This window comes from Malania oleifera, unplaced genomic scaffold, assembly GCF_029873635.1.
Source record: "Malania oleifera isolate guangnan ecotype guangnan unplaced genomic scaffold, ASM2987363v1 ctg426, whole genome shotgun sequence".
NCBI classification, from domain to species: Eukaryota; Viridiplantae; Streptophyta; class Magnoliopsida; order Santalales; family Ximeniaceae; genus Malania; species Malania oleifera.
In genome coordinates, this window is record NW_026651963.1 from 23,121 (window position 1) to 37,500 (window position 14,380).

At 33.4% G+C, this 14,380-nt stretch overlaps 1 protein-coding gene across 1 annotated transcript in view; it reads right to left on the reverse strand.

Moving 5' to 3' along the window:
- Positions 1-4,634: 4,634 nt before the first annotated feature.
- Positions 4,635-14,380, reverse strand: part of LOC131147179 (uncharacterized) — a 10,077-nt gene continuing 331 nt past the window's right edge. Inside the window, exons 2-7 of the mRNA XM_058096952.1 lie at positions 10,155-10,163; positions 9,985-10,064; positions 9,838-9,893; positions 9,602-9,714; positions 5,310-5,371; positions 4,635-5,071 (exon numbers count right to left, since the gene is read on the reverse strand). Coding sequence (XP_057952935.1) covers positions 4,780-5,071; positions 5,310-5,371; positions 9,602-9,714; positions 9,838-9,893; positions 9,985-10,064; positions 10,155-10,163 — 612 coding nt within the window. The 3' untranslated portion in view covers positions 4,635-4,779. The remainder of the gene's footprint in view (positions 5,072-5,309; positions 5,372-9,601; positions 9,715-9,837; positions 9,894-9,984; positions 10,065-10,154; positions 10,164-14,380) is intronic.

The following is a 14,380-nucleotide window of genomic DNA, read 5'->3' on the forward strand; positions in this document are numbered from 1 at the left end:
TGTATGATACAGGGACAGGGACAGGTTAGATTACATTTTCACCCCTGGGTCCTATTTCCGGGTTCGGGGAGTGACAAATTTTATAAATAAATGCTTTGGAGAAATGTATGATTCAATTCTAGAATACTTTATGCAAGATTAGAAAATAAGATCATTTCAAAAATAATCTTTAATAGTGCATAGATCTATGTTCTTGCTATCAATAATTTTTCAAGTTGAATCTTTGAATAAATATACAACCTTGAATATTGCAAAGATTTAAATACTATGTTTCAAAAATAATATTCTTCAAGGATATGTATTTAGAGGCTCTTAGTATTTGCAATCAAATAATTCCAACCTCTCAAAATGAATATTCAAGAATAAGTTTGTGAGATGAAAAAAAATCTTTGAGTATTATGCAGAACTAAGTTCTTGCTATCAAATAACTCGTACGATTAAATCTTTGAATAAAAATATGACTTTGAATATTTCAAAGATTTAAATAATAATTTTCAAATACTTTTTGCACCAATAAGATAGATCTTTTTGAATAAAAATACAACTTTGAATATCACAAGGATTCAAACTTTAGAAAGTTATTCCCAAAAGATTTTTCAAATAAATGACTATGGGAAAATAAGTTTCTTACTCCCAAAAAGATTTTTCAATAAACAAATAATGGAGAAGATGATTGATTAATAAAAAATTGAAACCTCAATAACTATTTTTCCAAACCTTAAGATCAAAACTAAATTTAGCAAAAGTTGTGCGTGTATTTGCTTAAATCTTGAATATGCGAATGCCGAAGTAAAAGTGTGTTCTTTGCAGTGCAGACAATGATCTTAGTAATAGTATTCAGAACTTCTCAAGAGATGTACAAGAATGTTCAAAGCTCCTCAATCATATGCAAAAAATGAGGCACTAGGGTTTAGATGTTGATTTTATAAGTGTTCTCGGTCCTAGATTAAGTCTTGACCGTTGGATCAACTTGATTAATTAAATGACTCGTGTGTTCTCTCATTAAAAATTAGAATTTTAAAGTTTCTACAAGTTTAGACGACTGAGCTCTCGGGTTCAGACGTCTGAAGTTTCTTAAAGCATTGAAAATATAGTTTTGATATAGGGTTAGATGACTAAACTATGAGTTTAGTCTTCTGAAGTCCTAGATCAGATGACTGAATTGAAGGTTCAGACGTCTGAAGGTGTTCTACCTGTTCTGTATTTCAAAATTAATTCTTCAGATGACTGGACTAATTCTTCAGTCTTTTGAGGAAATTCTTCAGACTTCTGAGGGTAATCCTCAGTCGTCTGAGCAGTCCAACTTCAATTTTTTTTTTTCAAAAGCCATTTTTACTTTCTTGTTTTGTTTCTTCATAAAATATTTTTCGGGGTTTTAAATAGAGTCTCTAAGTCAATGAATAATTCCTAAAAGATTTTCATGAGATACATGAGTCCTAAGGTCAGTTTAGGTTATATTTTGAGTTTCTAATTAAATCATATAAAATATGTAAATACATTCAGTTTTAAATACTCATTCCCATGACGATCTTGAACTTGACGCTTGTATCTTCATTCTTCTACTCTTTTAGTTCCATGGTAAGTCAAGTTGTATATCCTTTAATCCTTATGGTTTTCATGACTTTTAATTTTCTGTGCATGCTATATATTGTTCATGTTCACAATATCAATGCACAGATCAAATAACAAGTGATTTGTCATTATCAAAACAGGATTGGACTCATAGAGTCAACACATATTATAATATTTTTAGTTTCTATTTCTGCTTTTTAGTTTTCACTTTTGATTTTTATTTTCATAATTTTCTACAATTATACTAAATGACTCCTAAATTTTTCCTTCTTAGTTATTAATTAGAAAAACAATTATAGATACGATGGGCAAGAGTTGAGCAATGTTTGGCATCACATATTTCACGTCTAAAATTGGATTTATTATAAGTTTAAATTATATTTTATTTAAATTTTATTAAATAATTTTAAATTTTAAATTGCGAACTTTTCATGTTCTTAAATATAAAGAAAGAGCATTTTATTTTAATTATCATGGTAATTATTGGACAATTATGGGCATGCTTTGGGTATTTAAAAATTTAGACCAATTTGAAGAAAAAAAAAATTTGCTTAGTGTGTGATTGAGCGAGCCTCATACTATTACATTGGTTCGTAATAATCACGAACATGTGATGCTTAGCATTGTCTATTATGAAACCTATATTTGACTTTTTGTTGGAAAAGTCAAGCATGTGCTCATTTTTTCAAAAATCTAAATCTCAATTTCTTTAGGCCCCGTTTGAAGCTTGGAAAATATGAGGAAAAGGAAAGGAAATGAGAATATAAAGGAATCTAATTTCTCATGTTATCAAAGAAATTTAAAAAAAATGTCAAATCAATGAACAAAAAATTGATTTTTATGTTTAATTTTCCTCAATTTTCAATTATATCAAAACAAATTTGTATTTTCAGTAGTATTTGATAGAAAGAGAAAAATATAATGGAAAGTGAGTTTCCTTCTTAATTTCCTTTCTCCACCAAAATCCTTAATTCAAACAAATCTTAATTAAGTGAAAATGAATATGACGTGTTTTGTAAGTATACTCATATTTTATCTAATATATTATGAACATTATTAGACAATAAAATTACAAATTATCAAAATTGAATTTTAGTATGAATAGTCTTCAAAAGTACGACCAGCTATTAACTTAGGTATTTTTCTTAACAAACACATTTCCCAACTATAGAAATTTATTAACTAAGAAATCCAATAATTTAAATGTATTGATATGTTGCACAAATTTTTTGAACCAATGGATAGTCTTAAAATGTGTGATGAGCATTTAATTTAGGTGTTTTTTTATGGACACATTTTCTTATTATAGAAATTTATTAACTAAGAAATTCAGTAATTTAAATGTATTGATAACATTTAACTAATATAAGTTTGTTTTATTGCAAATAAAAGAAAATATACATTAAAATTTTCATGTCATTATAGGGAGCCTCAAAAAGAAAGATTTGTTGCATCATCAATGACAACAAATAAGGAAAAAAGCTAATAATAGAATGGAATAACGGTAAAAATATTAAAATTTTGTAGCTATTCCAATCCTATAAAAACTTGCTTGTGCCTAAAGTCTTTCATGTCATTTTACTTGTTTTCGAAAGATAAAGGTAAAATGAGTTTCGACACAGCATTCAAAATTCTCATGTCAATGGTGGATGGTTCTCTTCTTTTGAAGTATTTCAAGAGGAAAGATTTTTGCTTGGGAGAACAGAAGGAAGAATCTTTTCAAAAGAAGGTCCTTGTTCTTGGCAGGTCAATAAAAGACACTTAGATTATGTAAATATATATGCTTTATAAATATGTTGTTTTCACAATTTTTTATTGTTTTTTATCTTATATTTGGAGATGTCTTAAATCTAAAATTGTATTGGATTTGGATAAGATATAATACAAATTTGTATTGAAATCGATGGACCGAAATCCATACTCCCAAGCATTACCTTATTGTATTTATAAGTGATTTTGAATGAAAATATTTGACAAAACATGAATAACATGTATCAGTTTTATGTTTCCTTCTCTTTTATGTTTTTTTTTTTTTGCTTCTTTTTTCATTATTCTAAAAAGGTGACACTGTTGACTCTCTTGCTGGTTTATTGGAAACAACATTCTCAACTTTGATGTTTTTGGTTTGACATATAATCACTAGGAATATTTAAATGGAAAAAGAAAAAAATGCTTTACTTATTTGTGGTTATAATACTAACCACAGTTTTAAATGTTTTTGATTGTTATAATTTTTTTTTCATTGTGCAAAGCTACATTTATACAGTTAAATACTGTGTTATGTATAATTTTTCCTTTATGTCATGTTCCATTTATGAAATAGAATGGGGTAAAAGAGAAATGGTATGAAAATTTGGATAGAAAATATAATTAAATCAATTAATAAATTTGATTTAATTTCATTCTCTTTCTATTACACCAAATGTTCAATAAATGTTTTCTTTTAACATGTGGTCTGAGTTTTTAAATCATCAGTTATAATAACACTTTAAATTTTATTTTGTGCCACATCAAACGTCGCGCAGCTTCAAATCAACAGATCAAGAAATCAATTCCAAGTAATTAATCAATTAAGCTAAGTACAAATCGCTTCATCTCCGGAGGGTTATCTTCTATATTTTCTTTTTCTATAATAGAAGATTTTGAAGACTTTTTGAGTTTTAATTTTAATAGATTAGTCACAATTAGTTATATAAAAAATTATTCTATACTAAACAAATACAATAACTGCAGTTATTACTATTCATTAAGAAAGTGTACCATGTTTATCAATCAGTTTTTCAATCAGCTAAGAATCATTAATGGTGTTTTTCAGTCAGAACACCATTGTCTTACATGCTTCATGCTCAGTTCGCGTTGAATCTTAAAAATTCTCATCACAAGCCCAAACAAAACTTGATTATCTAAAATCAAATCTTCCAATGCTTGCAAATTTCAAGTCTATTGAAATACTGCAATTAAATTATCGAATAAACTCAAGGATTTGTAAAAGCAAGATTAACCCACCTTTTTCCGGTATCAATTCAGCCATAATCCAAACATTTTAACCACAAGATAAAAAATTTGGCCAACCATTAACACATTTAACTCTTCTTCTTTGGAACCAAATCAAGTTTACACCAATAAGAAAGTACTGATAAGCGAAGAACTGAAAGGTTCACAAAGAAGAAAATAAAACAAAGTATTATTAAATTCACAAAGAATTGTTCAATCAGTTTCATCGGAGTCCTCTTCAAAGAAATACAAGTATGGAGCAAAGTGCTTGCGTTCATGGGATTCTCCTTCCGCATCCTCACTATTGATCTTGGGAGTTATCCAACCCAGCTGTTGCATATAAACTTCATCATAAGCTTCTATATTCAACCCTGAGGCAAGGAATAGTTCTATTTCATTGACAAACCGCTCTGCTCTTCCAGTCAAAAAAGGCCTTGCAGCATCTAAGACCAAAGACTCGAAGGCTTCTTGTTTTTCTTCAGGAGCACTTCTAAGTTGCTCATTTCTGGATAATTGAAGGTTAGTGTAAATCCAATAGCAAAATAATTTTAATGGAAAAATGATTCGGTGTTCGCAATATCCTTCACAATTTTTATTGATAGTTTTAATGCCAAACTTTAGCATATAACACCATCCAGCAGAATTCAACAGACAATGATTTAAATTTTAATACATTTTTTAAGGCATGTTATAATAGTAAAGATGCTTCAATTTTGGATGCATGTTAGAATGCAACTTATTACCTTTTCCTGAATGAGTCAATCACACCAAGTACATGATGCACAATGATGTCAACGTCTTCCTCCTACATAGAAATATTACGTCAACCATGTAGTTCCGTAACATGAAAGGGAAAACTTACCAATTTCAGCTAAAACATGCAGTCATCCTGAAAATGGGTTTAAATTTATCAAATATTTTGTAATCGGCAAAATCAAAAGGAAATCAAAAAATTTTGACTACAGGATCTTTATTTCTCCTGAGAAGCATTTTATGCATTTCATGAGAACACCAAGAGTTTGTGGTTAGGATGTTGAACGTGTAGGTCCAATCCCACCAGAGGACGTACTAAAAGCAAACATCCCTTTTGTAAGCTTTCTAGTATGGTCCATCTGTTTTCCAAAGTGAAACCAAGGAAAAGAGTATTAGTTGAGGGTATATTATGGCTTGACAGACTAATTTGACTCCGTATGTGGTAAATGGAGGAAGTCCTAATGCCAAAAAAAAGGCACATATGCCGTTCTTGGATGAGTTCCAATAAGAACACAACATTATCCCATGCAAAGCTGGCTAATAGAAAAATGCACCTAGAGAAAAAGATGCATGCCTATGAGCAGATGTATTTGCTCTGCTATTGGGCTCATTTCTGTTTCTGTAGGGGAGGTCAATTAATGTAAAGGGTGAAAGTATCATTATATTTTTGTCAGTGCAAGGGTCCATGTTAATTTGTCAAACCTCATTTGTGTAGTTTGCTAAAGTTTCTTTCAGTTTACTAGTGACTTTGTCAATACCCTTTTGCCTTCTCCAGATTTAATTTTTTTTTATTAGTAGTAACATTTTTATCAGTTTCGTTTGTGATTTTTATTTACTTTTTCTTCTTACTTTAGTTGTTAGGCAAATGGCCCATCCATTAAATATGATTTTATTTTCATTAAACATCATAAACTTTACATTTTTTTTATTTTTTTATTGGTTAATTCCCTTAAAAGCATAAATTTCAATTTTTCATTAATTTTTTCTTCATTTCACCCCTTATTTTTTTAAAGAAAGCATACACATGATTTTTTATTGTTATAAGTTAATTTTTTTAAAAAATTTCTTGAATTCTTATACTATTTTTTCCAATATTTTAAAAGGCTAAGGCGTAAAGCGAGGTGTTTTAACCCTTAAAAGGCAAGGTGTAAGCCTTGAGGAGTTGGGGGCATAAGCCTTTTGAGAATTTGTTTTTAAGATAAATATATGTTAAATAAATTATATATTTAAAATGAAGTAAAAATTAATAAAATCACAAATATAATGTAAAAAGGAAAAACTAGATGTACTTTGCAAAATACTAGTTGGCCATTCAAAAATTGCTAACTTGAATAGGTGACATAAATCATGACAAGAGATAGCTATACCATTAGAAAGTTCAAACTATTTTCATGATGTAAGATACAACTCTCAGTTATTTTGAAAAGGTTGAGGTTCAAGAGTTTTTTAAATAAACTCATATTATGACATTCATTTTATACAAACATGTAGTTAAAATTTTCTAACCAATTCTAACTTGAGAATCACACACCCTAAATGCGTAAACCTCAACTAAAAAGGCACAAAAAGCGTTTTTTTTTTTTTTGAAAAAAATGCATTAGCCTCAGCATATGATGCATTAGCCTTTTTGGAATTTGGTATTTTAGATTGAGCCTCAAGGCGTTTTAGACATACCTTGCCTTGAGGCGAGCCTTGATTGAGCCTTTTAAAACACTGACTTTTTTTACTATATCTTAGATGCCCAGGAGAGCAAGTCAGTTATTTTCCTCAGAAGCCCCTTTGGAAAACAGCAGGTCCTTTGAAGGTTGCTATTCACCTAAGAGGCTGCTCCAGGGAAGATCCTCACCCTTGACAACCTTCAAATAAAGAGCTTCCCTATCATGAATAGGTGTTTTGTGTGCCTAGAAGAAGCGGAATTGGAGAACCACATCCTTATTCTTCGCTGCCCCTGGACCAGGAATCTCCGGAACTTGGTCATTTCCAAGGTCAAACAGAAACAGATCACTGCAGCTCCAGGTGAGGGTGAAATTTGAACTTCTAAAGGGATCTGTTCCCCAAGTTCAAAAGGAGAGCTCTTTCCCTTATCCCCCTCCCTATTTTTTGGGTGACTTGGAAAGAAAGGAACAGAAGGGCTTTCGATGCAACAGTCCTTCTCTGCAGGCTGTCATGGAAAACTGGTTATGTATGATCCCTAGTTAGCATAGTGAGGTGCTAGGGAGGGACTTCTGTTATTCTTGACTCCCTGGATGTACTTCAGTGACCCGTGCATTGTTTTTGTTATTTGTTGTTTTTGCGGTACTTGAATGGCATCTTCTTGATCTTTTTTCTAATAATATTTCTTTGCTGACCACCTCCTCCCCCCCCAAAAAAAAAAAAATACTAGACCAAAAGAAAGTCTCTCACAACTCTCTTCAAGCCTCAATATTCCTAGCTAATCCTACTAAAATTTTAAAAATAGACAAGTAAATAAACAGGGATAATAGAAAGAAAAACTTGAATAAGGATGATGCAACCACCTAAAAGAAAATAAAGCACCCTTCCACCCATCCAAACACTTAGACAACTTCTCCACCACAAGATCCCAAGAACCCACAGACCAAGGAGTAGCACCCAACGAACCCTGATCACATCCAACTAAAGAAGCCAATTCCAAACATCTCGTATCACTTAAATTAATACCAGCAGTTCCACTCTTCCCCAAATCAACCTCTTAAACAAAACCTGCTCAAAAAATAGATATATTAAAAAAAGACTCCCCATGATCTGGTAAGAAAAAAATAGTGTTATCTGCAAATTGAAGATGACATACCATAACCCCTTCAGTCCCCACCCTAGTCTCTCTCATAAACCCTAGACATAATCGCCCTTACTTTACTCTCTACAAAAAGCCCACCCAACCATGTTATCTGGGCTAGGAATATGGTTCAATTCCAAACCCTCAATCAAAGCCCAACAGATATAACCTTCGATAAAATTATTAGCAAAAAAATGTGTAATCTCATTGGTGATCAAACAAGAATCAGAAGTAACCTGCCCTCCTCCCAACTACCCCCAGAAGTACCAATTCCCTAATCAAGTTCATTAAATCCTCCCTAATAAAAAAAATCCACATTTAAAACATTCAAAACAGGAGCCTGGTCCCTCTCCATCCCTACACAACTGCCTCACTTCACCATCCTCAAAAGGCCTCCCCAACCAAGTTACCTGGGCACAAAAAATAGGATTCCATTCCAAACCATCAAGGCATCAATCATAGGCCTACAAACATCCCCTCAACAAAAAGATTGGCAAAAATTTAACCCACCTATGAAAAAATTTAGAATTGTAATCTCTCCCAACACATTTAAACTTTTTCTTTTGCCTCCCACTCCTCACTTCCCAAAAAATCAGCACTTCTAACTCATATTTCAAACACCTCCCCATACTCCAAAAGCCTCCCCATCTTTTACCTATCCAACGTATCAAGCTCCCCTAGAATGCTAGTCTTCTTAGCACTATTGTCCCCAAACTTCAATATTCCACTTCTTCAACACCTCTTTAAGACGTTTAAGCTTTTCATGAACCTAAACCTTCCTAGCCCCTCTCATAATGCTGAGTCCAAGAAATCCTAACCAAAGATTAAGAAGATCAATGATAAAGCCACATGTTTTAAAACCCAAATGGAGTGAAAACACTTAACCTTGCTGGACTTAACAAAAGGAAAACGCCTCACAACGGTCTTAACAATGCAAGTTGAGAAGGACGGGAGATTTGTCTTCCCATGCACTATAAAACCAGAACCTAACCAACTAGCAATTGCTCTCGCTCCACCCACTAACCAAAAGAATAAAGCATCATCCCTAAGAAAATCTCTCAACCCATACTCCCTAATAAACGTATCAACACACTGCAAACCTAATGTAAATACAACCTCATATGAATCTGTGCGCTAAGCAAACAAAAGAATTTCAAAAAATTCTAATAACAACATAAAAAAGATCATTGGCTAATTTTGAAAAATTTTACAGTGTTGGAGTCATTTGATTCATTTTACAACATAAAAGAGATTCTCCCAACATAGAATGAGGATGCATTTTCATGTATGTTAACTCATTGCATCCTACGTCACATTTAGAGCTTTATAAATATCCCAAGAAATAGATCTATACCCTAAAATACCATATACAGCACAACAAGAAGATTCAGTTTCAGCACGACATCCATATGATCCCATATAAACTACAGGTCATGAGGTAACAAAAAACAATGACACAAGGGAACAGAAACTAATGAACACATGCACCTGAGTTAAAGTTTGGATTTCCCTTTCCAACCAATTGTGGAGCCACTGATTTTGTTGAAGATATTTACGTGACTTCCAATACCGTGAGACATTGAATTTATCATTTAAGACACCTGATTCAACAGATAAATAACTGAAAAAGGTAGAGAAAACAGTTGGTTTGTCAAGAAACAACAAAGTAGAAAGCCAATAAGAAGAAAACCAACAAAGAATAAAACTGTAGAGCAGCATGATACCTGATTCAGTGTAGTAGCACTGCAATCTATACCTTTGGGCTTTTGAAAGGGAAAAACTGTAGATGCCATCAATGAGAAGTAAAATTGAACATCATCTAACAAGTATGCATGGTAAATCAAGTAAAATAAATTGACAGTTTACCATACTTATTTCCAATATCCTGGTTAACATAATGTCGTTGGAAAGAGCTTCCATCATACCCACATATGATAGAAAAATTTTCCGTCTGCAAATTAGTGAAAATGATTAATCACTTAACTCACAAGGACAGAAGTGCTAAAGATAATTACTAAATTCCACTTAAAGGAAAATTTACCAAAGCAAACTAAAAGTACAGTTCAAACATAATTCATATAGAATCCAAAGGTATTTTGAAATGATGAATTTTTATAATAAGCATATGAATTTTAAAAATGCATCAACTGGAAAACACATTACACGAAAAACATCAACCTAAAACCTTGTATCATAAGAATTTTAGCATTCCAGAACAAAAATGTACCACGTCTCAGAACATCTCAACCAGTATGTGGTTCGCTAGGGCGTTGATGTTTTAAGGTAAATATAGCTCAGACCTCCAATACTCATCCTCATCCTCTTTTCATGCAGCATTGCATGCATTTTTGAATCATATATTAAATGTGTTTTCTGTTGGACATTTTGCATAATGACTCAAATCTAAGTTTCCTAATATACATTTCATAAGGGTAGAAAATTCGGAACCAACCACAAATTAGTCAAATTGATGCGAAATTTGCGCGCTCTCTTATTTAAATATGAAAATTATCCTGGTCATGAATAATTTTGCTTGTGAGCCAATCATTGTATGCCACTTTTATGTTTTACAGCACTCAATTACTGCCAAGTCAAGCACAAGCATTTAAAACTTCAAAATGATCATGAAGGAGAATCAAACTATTGCCGTGTGAAAGGATTAAGCTCCTACCAGCATGCCAAGGAATTTCACTATATTAATCATTAACACATTTTCCACGGCTGTCAAACTCCCCTCTTTTAAGGAGTGTTGAGAAGTCAATTCTTATTTCAAGGAGTGTTTCAAGCACATGACGTCATTTTATGTCTTTATCCTTATAAATAAACAATTTAAAAAAGGATGCTTTTGAAATCAAAAGGCCAGGCAAAGTTTGGATTTCCTCTTTCTAATAGTATATATGTGTGAAAGAGACAAGTAAGTTTTGAAATACACACACACATAATTTAAAATAATTAAATAATAATACATAAAAATATAATTATACGCACACTTTGGAGGCACCTTCAATCCCACGATCTTTAAATCCAGCTGCTCCCACACACTCACTTTTGCTCAATAAATTGGTTACCTAGGTTGAGGGTTCTAAAGTGAGCAAAAGGAAGCAACATTGTAAACCTTTTAGAATAAGTCTAGTAAAAGCACAGAATTTTGGTACAACCACATATTGAGATGCATGGCCACACGGTGATTACAGTCACCTATTACCTACTATCGCACCAATCAACCCCATCCACCTTTGTCAATAGCTTCCAATATATGAATCCTTGAATCACCCAAATCCCCAATATCAAAAGAATAAGAATTCCTAAACACCACTTGACCCCAGCTCAACACTAATCCAATACCCATCACTTTGATCTCAGCCATCTCCACCAAATCCCTCAATCATGTCTCATTGAGCCCTAATCCCTACATGAACCCTAAATCCCAACCCTCAAAATCAAACCTAAGCACCGTCAAGACTACAAGTCCACTGGACAGGTGTAGTTGTCCTGGCATGTTAAAGCTGCTGAAAATTCCCTCTTGTAAATGTACCCATCACAAGGATCCTTTTGTCATCTAACACAAATTGGAAAACTGACGCCCCTTGACATTCAGAAGCTCAAACCCCATTCTGAAGTACATCATCTTTGCTGGCTGTTTTTCTTATCAGAAAAAAAGAAATATTATTAAGAAAGAAAAATGAAGGAGAATATGGAATCCTCTAAAAAGGGGGGGGGGGGGGGAATCATGATCGATACTAAACAACCAGCCAATCACGTTGAACATTCTCAAAACACATTCCCTTGAAACAACCTGCAGCAACAGCCCATAAAGAAGCCAAATTTGGATTTTTCCCAAACCAAAAATACATCATCTTTGCCAGTTGTTAATGAATGACATTCTGGGTCAATGCAACAAGGCAAAGAGGCCCCAGCCCTTCCTCCATCCCTTGTGTGCTAGTGCATCGCATCTTCAACCCAAAATTCATCTGGAAGACCTTATAACCAGCCCATTTATTCACATATGAATCAATCCATCCAAACCTTTTTAACCTTTTTATTCCATTATATTAACCCACATCATAACAATCAAACCACCTAAGCCTAAATTACTGTTCGACCCATACCAACCTGCAGAGCCTATTGCACATTATACCCTTCCTTTACACAAGGATACAAACTTGCAAGGTTTGCAATTTCAGCTTAAATTTCTATCACTGCCAGTGCCATCATTGCACTATCACCTTCACTAATGCAGCCATTACCATCATATGTAACCTACCGTTGCACCAATCAACCCCATCTACCACTATCGACGGCTCCAATCTCCAAAATCCTCAAGAATCCCAAAATCCCAATTCGAACCCTACTCGACATCAATCCAATACACATCACCTTGGTCTCAATCAATTGAACAGTACTCCTAATCATCACCGAACTAATTCCCCAACCATGTTTGATGATGTAGGACAAACATCAGACAACTTGATTTTCCAATTCCAATTTGCCTAAAAATTATTTATAAACAAGGGCCTTATTATAGGCTTACAATGCTTGGAAGATGAGGCAACTAATTTAAGATGCCTAAATAATTCAAAACAGTAGTTTCTTAGAAAAATAAAATGCTGGGAAACCTAAATAAACTAAAATAATAATTCCTTAAATGATAATACGATAGAATTTTGAAATAAAATGCCAGAATTTGAAAAAAGAAAATAGAAACAAAATCCTCCATGTTGACTGCATCCTCTCCCAAGAACTCAATCTCCAGTTAAAACTGTGTGCAATGAGCACACAAACTAGCTAATGATCTTCTTCCCTGAATATTCAAGTGCACTTACAATCTTATCATCTAAGGGGTTCTTACTATGCATAGGCTCAAGACCCGAATCTTCAATATTCTACGATGGTAACATGAGACTTTCTACGAAAATTGACATAAAATCCTTTCTACCCACAATTACGGTAGTCAACCCAAAAGCATTCAACCCGCTTAAAATTCAGGCTGCAAGGGAAGGGGGCAGGAGGTGGTTCATGTTGAATGGAAAGTCTTACAAGTGTCCTTCCAATACTTCTCTTTTTCTCAGCATTCCTAGCAAAGGCAGCGGCTTGATCCGTGGAATTCATAGGATTGTAGCATCATAGGATTGTAGCTCAATGCATAATCCATAACAAAGTCCCTTATGGTGTGATATGATGTGTTGCTGTTTATCTTCAAAAAAAAACATCGGGGGATTAATTTGTGAAACTCAAGCGTGTCGCATACTTGTATCAACATCTCCATTCTATTGGGTCAAGGCACACAACTTGAAGTATGTCTCCTTCTCACAATTGATCGGAATGAATTTTTCCTCCATCATATGCCACAGAAGATTTCACTCAGCAATTGTTTCTTACCTCCAAAGTCGGCACTGATAAACAAGACTATCACCAAGTATATCCAAGGCCCCTGCGAGTCTAAGACAATGAACAGCCATATCAACATTTTCTTCTAGAAGGACACGCAACACGTAAAGATGTTTTCAATTTGGTGGTACCAATCAAATAGTAGCTTTAGGTCCCCCCCCCCCCCCACCACCCACCAAATGAACTCAGGCATATTATGGACATGAGTGATATTCGGACTACTACGTGAGATTCGACAACTCCCTTTTGGACAACAAAGTCGAAATCATGGACTCAAGATCATCAAACTTCAAATTTAGAGAAAATTTGAATTTCGAAAGTAACTTCAGAATTGAGAAAAGCTACCTGAGCGGTCAATTCCTAGACTTGCCTTCTTGCCCTTTCTTTCCAAATTGAATAATCAAACTTTCTGTTGATTTTAGAGAAGAAAATAATTCTCTTATTTTATTGATGATAAATGTACGGCCTGTATATAATGGAAGGAAGAAAAGTTGCTTTCGCTATATTCAGTAACAAGATACTAATTACCACAAAATCAGGAAACTAGCCAAATATAGGAAACTACAAAATAGGAAAGAAACTAATAGAGATATCAGGAATTTCCAGAATCTCTTTATTCCCAAATTAACGTAGTCAACTAATAATAAAATTAGAATTGTTGTAGCGGTATCCTTGAAAATCAGGGATCAGGTATTTCCACTCCCCCCCAAGCTAGGCGAAGATGTTAATCAAGCCAAGCTTGGTACTCAAATCTTCAAAATTCTTCCTTGGTAGAGCTTTAGTGAGGATATCTACTATTTGCTGACTTGTCGGCGTGCATAGCAGATTAACTATCCCATTTTCTATCTTCCCCATTATGAAGTGGCGATTTATCTCCAC